This window comes from Hordeum vulgare, chromosome 3H, assembly GCF_904849725.1.
Source record: "Hordeum vulgare subsp. vulgare chromosome 3H, MorexV3_pseudomolecules_assembly, whole genome shotgun sequence".
Lineage (NCBI taxonomy): Eukaryota > Viridiplantae > Streptophyta > Magnoliopsida > Poales > Poaceae > Hordeum > Hordeum vulgare.
In genome coordinates this window covers 51,665,273-51,673,516 of record NC_058520.1, presented here as the reverse complement: position 1 = coordinate 51,673,516, position 8,244 = coordinate 51,665,273, and the positions used below count along the sequence as shown (strand labels likewise).

At 42.4% G+C, this 8,244-nt stretch overlaps 1 protein-coding gene across 2 annotated transcripts; it reads left to right on the top strand.

The window, feature by feature from the left end:
* The first annotated feature begins 808 nt into the window (after positions 1-808).
* On the top strand, positions 809-7,670 carry LOC123442925 (ribosome assembly protein 4-like). Of its 2 annotated transcripts, XM_045119110.1 has the most exons (9): positions 809-1,068; positions 2,417-2,603; positions 2,738-2,829; positions 3,607-3,712; positions 5,376-5,584; positions 5,777-5,819; positions 5,982-6,241; positions 6,340-6,747; positions 7,196-7,670. In XM_045119110.1, exons 1-8 carry the CDS (start codon positions 905-907, stop codon positions 6,725-6,727), a joined length of 1,449 nt encoding a protein of 482 aa, XP_044975045.1. In that variant the 5' UTR covers positions 809-904; the 3' UTR covers positions 6,728-6,747; positions 7,196-7,670. The 2 variants fall into 2 exon arrangements, with proteins under 2 accessions (XP_044975045.1, XP_044975044.1); XM_045119109.1 differs by lacking the exon at positions 7,196-7,670 and having other exon boundaries at positions 6,340-7,169.
* Positions 7,671-8,244: the final 574 nt, after the last annotated feature.

The following is an 8,244-nucleotide window of genomic DNA, read 5'->3' as shown; positions in this document are numbered from 1 at the left end:
TCACCGAGCGGAGCGTGCGCGAGGAGGCGGAGCGCCGGCGCCACGCCGAGGAGCTCGAAGCCCTCCAGTGGCAGCAGGCGGTCGCTGCCAACGTCGCCGCCAACGAGAAGGCTGAGGAGTGGCGCCGCATCCGTGCGGAGCAGGTGGCGAAGTACGTCGACCTGTGTAGCTCCGACGAGGATTGAGCGTCCGGCTCTTCCACGGCGTCGTCCATTTGCCGCGACCTCGTCGCCGTCAGATCCGACCCCTCTATTACTAGTTTAACGTAGCATGTAGTATAACTATGCTTGTAGTTTGTTGATCATGTGATGAACTATGTAGTATGTGATGAACTATATTTTTGTAATTTCCTTCGCGTTATGCAGGTTTTGATACGGGTTTTGTTCGGCCGCGCATATTTTCGACCAGCAAACGCGATCTTCGTGAAACCGCAAACGCGTTTTGCGGGTCGAATTTTTGCGGGATCTGCTAGAGTTGCTCTTAGGAGTCAACGAGGATGAATAAGGTTAGACCGGGGCGGTTACATGGCCGGTGTTAGGATGACGTGGCTGCACGAGTGCCATGCGCGTGATGAGGCTTGCGACCGACCGAAGCTTCCGCCTGCCGCATCGATTTCAAACGCTTTCCAAACGTAATTTTTTTTTAAAACACAATACAGACGTAAATGTTCATGTACAGGGGTAATGGACGGTACAAGTCTGGTATGAAGAATGGAAACAATAAGGGATTGTCGAAATAAAAAAACATTGTAAAAAGATAAAAATCAGACGTACTAAAAAAAGGAGTTTATAGATTTTGGGGACAGACGTAGAGGTAAAGAGCAACCGCCGCCGCCTCTCCCCCCTTCCCCGCGCGCCTGAGACGGTGGCCACCGTGATACGTTCTAGGGTTCAGGTCGCCGGCGATGTCGGCGCCGTTGCCGGGGAGGACGCTCGTCGATCTCGATGGCGACGTGCTGGCCCACTGCGCGCGCCACCTGGGCGCCCGCGACGTCGCCAGCCTCGCCATGGCCTGCCGCCCGCTGCACGCCATCGCCTACTGCGACGCCGTCTGGTACCGCCTCTACAGGTCGCCTCCTTCACCCCCTTTCCTCTGTCTCTCGTCCGATTCGGGAATTTCGATTTATGCGTCGGCACACTCAGCTGTATAGGGCAATTTTTACAGACCCAGTAAGCAATAGGTTATTAGGTTTACCCCCTTTTGGTCATTGTACGGTGTAGACGTGTAGTGTTGATTGGGAGCTGAAAGGTGGGATCCTGGGGTGCAGATGCAGAGCTCAGTGATTTTTTTTGTGGCCGGAGTTTACGAATGATCTTGAAGCTTTTGATTGGGATCTTGAAGCTTTTGCGGAGCTAAAAATTTGGGGAAAAGTGATTTGCCGCGATGTTAGGTACCTGGACGATGATTGGGACTGGAAAATTATGAACTCTACTATGATTTTCTTCTTGGGTGAACATCTGGGTGTCAGTTAGACTGAGGAAGCCTCGAACTTTTGAACAGTACATTAATTCTTGGGATGCACTGAAAGGGAGAATTCCATCTTCATTGTTGTATGATTGGTTGGCATTTGATATAGGCAAACTTGATCGTAAGACGGTCACTCGGTCAGAGGGTTCGCGGGTCCACATATTTAGTGGCACAAACCTAGCAACTTTATTAGTTGTCTTGGTTGTTGGGACTGCAAGCTGCGGACTTATCAATCTTGAGATTTGTATCTCTTCAGCAAAGTAGAGTATTTGAAACATGGAGCAAGCAACAGTGTTAATGTTCATGCTATGCCCCCTCTGTGTCGTAACAATAGTGTTTTTTTGGACATTGATACATTTTTCAAGGTGCCACATTGATCATCAATTTGAATTTAGAAGTGTTGTTTCACCTAAAATGAGAACGGTTTGTACATGAAGAGTGAGCTCGCGTTTAGGGTTTCAGGTACTATCATACATTATGAACATCTATTACATGTTGAAGATATCAATTTGATGTTGTTGCTGCTAGTTATTCTTTCATTATAGATAGTCAATCCTACAAATATTGGACTAGTGCAATTCAAAATGACTTATATTCTGACTCTGTTGGACTAACTTTTTGAAGGAAAAGTACTTTTTGGTAGTTTAATAGTTATTCTGTTGGTGGAGGAATTGTCACTGTCTACACAATATGAACTTTGTTTGATAAGGTGCACGCAACTTGAAAGTTTCAGGCAGCTAACGTTTAATGCTTTGCAGCAAGTTTTACAGTACGAGTTGATCAATGCTGTCTAATCTTTTTCTGAACTCACATAATCCGTCTAATGTTTGAGAGTCATACTATATACTTCCTCGGAATGCTTAGGGAGTAGTATTTTGAGACTTTGAAAACTACACATGTATCTGACTGTGGACTTGTTTATTTGCATCATGACTATTTGAATGCTTAGGAAGCAATGGCCGTTTCAACAAATGCCTTATGGAGCTTTGGGGATTAGAGAACTATATATTCGGAGGCACACTGAAGTACATCAAATGAAGTTTGATGATCCCTTATCATCTATTTATTATCTAGATCCCACGAAGCCAACACCAAGCCATCTAATGCTTGATAGGAATGGTGTTTGGTTCTCTCAAGTGAGTGAAATGCAACAGTATTATGTGTTTCTAATTTAGCAGATTTGCTCTTCTGCTTAAGTAACACAGATTGTTGCAGTTTCAAAAGCTTATTTGTGCTAAGCAACATATGCTATGCGATTTCCTCTGTGCAGGGACCAGTAGCCAAAAGATTGAGGATTAGTATACTGGACATGGAATTGGTGGAATGCTACAGGTCTCATAGTGCGAAGATCACTTGTATGAGGTAACCGTAAAGCTAAAGCAAATAACCATTGCTTTCTTTAGACATTTGTAGATCTTTTTACCTGTTAGTTAGCCTATCTGATGTTCAAGTTTTTTCCCCATCAGTTTCATGTACTCATAATCATCCAAACCATGTGGGGAATCAAGGGGTGACCATTGAATCCTTATTTTATTCCTAGAATAATGAACCAAAGATAGTGCATATCTGGGCTAATGGTTGTTAGGATTTAAGATCCATCCCCACTTAATGTCTTGGGCAAGATTCTTTAATCCTCACATAAAGAAATTTTCTGAATTTAGTAGGATGTTATGACTGACATGTTATTTGGAACAAAATGACCTCATCTGACTTTTAACATAGTGTTAATCTTGCTTTATATCTTTGTTTCCATTTATTAGACAAATAGGCAACTTCACTTGAGTTAGTACCTTGGTTATATCGTTGGATTTTGTAGGTTCGTTTGTGTCACTTCTTGGTGATAATATCATTTTTACTTCATTATCATCCAGGATCATAGTTATAGTATCGTTCCTTTTACTTAATTTTCTTCTTTCCTAGCAGAGAGGAATTGTTGTAACTTGTAAATCATTTTCATGGTTACTAGTTGGTTTTTGTTTGGGATACTGTATCCTTATTTCACAATTTAAACTTTTTATTGTTTCACAGTTCTGTCTGTGATTGGCTTCCCCCCAATTCTTTATTTCACATTGTATAAAAATTTACTGTGCCTGCTGAAAGTCGCAGAGACATGAATGTCTTATTATGCTCATTTTGCAGATTATTCCCACTAATCGACACCCCGCTGTATCGAAGTGATGCACATAGAAATGAAAAGGCATTAGTCACTTCAAGCACAGATAGAACAGTCCGTCTTTGCTGGAAGGTACCTCATTTCTACGTTACATTACCATGTTGTTACAACATGTAGGTTATTTTTTGCGAGGATACAATATGACCATTCCATGATGACATCACTGACTTTTTACATGAGTGCAGAGGTACTTGAAACAGTGACAATAAAAAAACAGAAACTAACTGCTACTATTATTATGGTAATGGAATGGCTATAAAAAATAGTTACTAAAATGATGCAAGCTCCTGAAAAGAAATTTTAGTGTTAGATAGACATTGTTTCCTCTTTGCCTCATGTCAAATATAATAATAATAATAATAGTAATTTCCTTTTCTGTTTGTGATTGCTTTTATTTCCTTGTGTGCTTGTGGTGTCTACTGATGAAATTGTGAAGCGGCCACTGTATACCCTGGCCTGCTGCTTTATTTTATGCCAATCTCACTAACTACTAACAAAGTTATGTGGCGGTACCCCTCACTCTGCCTTGTCAGCCCTCCATGTGCCTACATGTTAGATTCCCTGGACCGTTCTGCAAACCCGTGGCCACGAGGAGTTCTTAGACCAACTAGTTGCCGACGATCAATCCAATGTCAGACCTGGAGGCTCACCTGGATGTGCTGGGCTCCCCCGCGCGTTTGTTTCTTCCATTGGCTCGCCAACCTTGTCCGCTGCTGGACAGCCGACCGCCCCGCTCGCCGCAGCCTGCCGCACCCGCAACGCTGCCCCCTCTGCGATCAGGCTCCGGAGACGATACAACACCTGCTCCTGGGATGCCCATTCTCCCGGCCGATGTGGTACGCGATCCTTTCGTGGCTGCGCCTCTCTTACTTGCCGCCCGACAATGACGCCACACTTCATGATTGGTGGCTCTCGATCAATACCCTGGTCGCTAGGATCCAGGATGAGACTGCTCTATGGGCCAGGGCTCTGGGTCTCCGCGCCATCTTACCGCAGACTTGGGATGTTCACTAATTTTTCTGTCACTGCCCTGTAACATACCTCCTAGGAGGATTGTACCGAACTCTTCCTCTCCAATGAAATGAAATGCACAAGTCTTTTGTGTCTTCTGGAAAACTAGTGCCGATGAGAAGGCGGCACTCAAGCGTGGTAACCAGGAAATCTAGTTAGGGTGAGGATGGAGAAGGAAATTCTGGTTGGGGTGCGGCTTATGTAGTACTGGCTGCTAGAGATAAAGCAGGACCTAAACTGCTGTTATAAACTAACAAGAGACAAAGTACTGTAGATCTTATCTGCTTAAACTCATAAGGAATCATTATGCAGTAGCCTCCACTCCTTGTGCCAGCCTGGCTGATTGCATGTATGAAATTACACAGAAGCCTCCAACATGCTGCTGTACTGTACATCCTAATGTGTGTCCTTCCTTACCAACACCATGTCAAGAATTATGGAACGGAGGGAGTTCCTCTTAATACCTGATATTAGTTCTTTCATTGTGATCTTCAGTTATTTGTCTTCTTTTGGTGTAACATATGGATACGCGCATGCATGATCAGCTGATGACAAGTTCTTCTATTTTTTCTTATTTGTGCAGTGTTCATGTCTTAACAGTCTCCACTAATTTGTATGGTCTGAATGTGTTCATTGCGTGAATTAAATTAGACTTCTTCATTTTTCGGCGTTTGATGCAAAGCTAGTGTTAAGACTTAAGAATGTTTTTAACTTTTTTATGTAGGGTCAATCACGCTGTTACAAGGGCCATTCAGGACCTGTCACTGCTGTGGCTGACAAATTGCTTGACGATGGTGAATTTAAAATACTTGCAACTGGTGGTGAAGACTGCACCATTCGCCTTTGGTCTATGAATACAAGAGCAAAAAAACACCCTCTAATATCAACTTTGTATGGGCATGAAAAGACACTGTCACTTTTGTCTGTTGCTTGGTATGTACCGTCAAACTATTTGAATGAAACTTATTCAACTATTAGTCGACTATATATTTTTGCAAGTGCACCATTTGTCAGACTGGAAGCATTTCAGTGGCTTTTATACAGCTACAAGGTTCCTATACTTTCCAAGGTTTCTTAAATCATGATTCATCAGCACGGTTATTGAGCTTCTTCTTTGCTCTTCAGGCATAAATCTTCCCTGCTGGTCAGCAGTTCCAAAGATACAAAGGTAATAGAACATCGAAGACAACTTTATCTGAGATATTACATTAATAGAAGTAATATTGTTTAACATATTCTGTACGGTCCACAACTTAGCCTTGTTTATCTGAGCCATTTGATGCTCATGGTAAGCTCTATTGTATTTTCATGTTGTTATGCTGCATAACAGGTGAAAGTGTGGGACACAATGGCACCTACTTCCAGTGTCTCATCGTCTTGTGTTGGGGGTACTCACCTTAACTCAAGTGGTCCACCAATTGCAATCAAGTGCTATCAATCCCTTTGTTACATTGCTGCTGGATCTGAAGTGACAGCAATTGATTTGAGGACGATGAAGAAGGCTTCTGTTCTTGAACTTCGTAACCAAAGAATACTTTCTTGTGAGATGCTGCCTTCTGAATGGTTAATATGCACAGGCATAAAAGACAAGTAAGCTCACAAATATCTGTACAATCAGTGCTTTTCTTCATGCTTCTAGCTTCGATTGTGTTGCAAACCTTACCTATGTATCATTATTTGCTGGTCAGGGCTCTTCTGTGGGATATTCGTAAGTCTCAAGAACTCAAGCACACAGTCGCAGAATTGCATTCAGATGGTCCTGTGACGTTGCTTCACTTGGATCCATACAAGGTAGTGATGGGCGCGCCATGGGATGGTCAGGTCCATGTCTGGGAAACACGGACGGGCCACATGGTGAACAGATTGAGTTTTGACAAGCCTGTTAAATCAGGAGGGAGAAGCACAGTGTCAGCCATGGCCGTGGACGGGTGTAGGATTATCACCTCAGGGATTAGTCCTACCAGAGGCAGCCTGTTACACCACAAAGACTTTCTGAGATCCTCAGTTCCTGTAGCTTTACCTGGCAAGGAGGTTTCCAAGTTCTGGGGGCCTCAAGAATATGACGACGAAGACTAGCGTAAATTATTAGCAAAAAGGTAGCATTACATACAGGATGAGATTTTGAGAGCCCATTCCTTATGCTAAGCTGGTGCATATCTTTCTCTTAGCCTTTCCATGCTAAGGTTTATTAAAAATAGGGGAGCGTCTTTGCAAATGGGCCTGCACTATGCATGCAGGAAGGATACTAGCAATTTGTTTGTAAGGCATCATCTGTAGCTACATACATCAGCATGAACCTTTGTGTAACTAGTGGTGACAGGATAATCATGTTGTTCTCTTCACCATAGAATTACAGTGGATAGGGTTTCTAAAAAAAACGAGATCTAGTCCCCTCACTATTCCTCTGAAGCGTTGTTTTCCTTCTTATTTTTGAATTTTTGCTGACAATCGTATTACCATTGTAATATTTTCCATAGCTCATGAATCATACCCCACAAGTATAAGTTGTTACCTATTATGCACTTATGCAGCATGTAATTTCAGATGCAAGACATGCTGCAGTTTATCAGGGATTCAGTCTATCCCTGTCCTCAAGGAATGTATTAATGTGGAGCAGTTCATTCCTTATCCATTCTCTTCTTGCATATGGAACATAAATGATCTCTGGAGAGGCTTGATGGCCTCAGGTGTTGTGATCAATGATTAAGAGAAAAACAAGTTGAATGTTTAGTAGTTCCACAGATCAGAAAATGGTTTTGGAGAAGCCTATCAAGCTGAAGAACTGTGGTGCATGATGTGGAAGTTTGAGTGCACTATTATTTCCCTGTTATGGCCAACTATTGCTGATGGAAAAGCAGCAGTGTAAACTATCTGTTAATCACATCAAACTTGTAAATCGAATAGTTTAATATGTACATATTTTAGTTTTTTGTATCACCACAGGTTTTATGTACATATTGCACCACCACAGTTTTTTTGTATCCAAATTCATCAAAATTGGAACTGATTTTGGGCTGGATTGCTTGTTCTTATACATGAAGATAACCTAGGTTAGCCGTGCTTCAGTGTGAATACTATCTGAATTCCAGCACAGTTACTGCTGTATTATATTGAGTTACAATGTCAAACATGGTCACTAAAGATAAGGGAGAACTCAGTTTAACCTGCAGTACGTTGAAGTCAGCAATGTCACAGTCCAACTTGCCAATGCAAGGTGTTTACACGCTACAAATCCGACGGCTCTATTGCTAAGGACAGAGGTGAGTCTCTATTATGATTATAATCATCTATATTCTCCATGGAAGAATCGTTGGTGTGACCGAATTGTCTTTGCTTTTTCTCGCGCCTACAGTAAGCAGTTGACATTTGAACCAGTAATCTTCTTATCTTTGGCATTTATATGCGACAAATCTAATTAGTTATGCAGTGGAACCAGTTGTGCTGGTACCAACGTGCACTCTTGAAGTTGATTGGCATAAGAATGTCTTGGGTTTACTTCCTATGAGACTTGTTAGGCTGTTAAGAAGAGTATCATCTTAGATGCAGGCAAGCTGTCATTTTTCTCATGCTTTCCAAGTAGACTTGAGAACAAA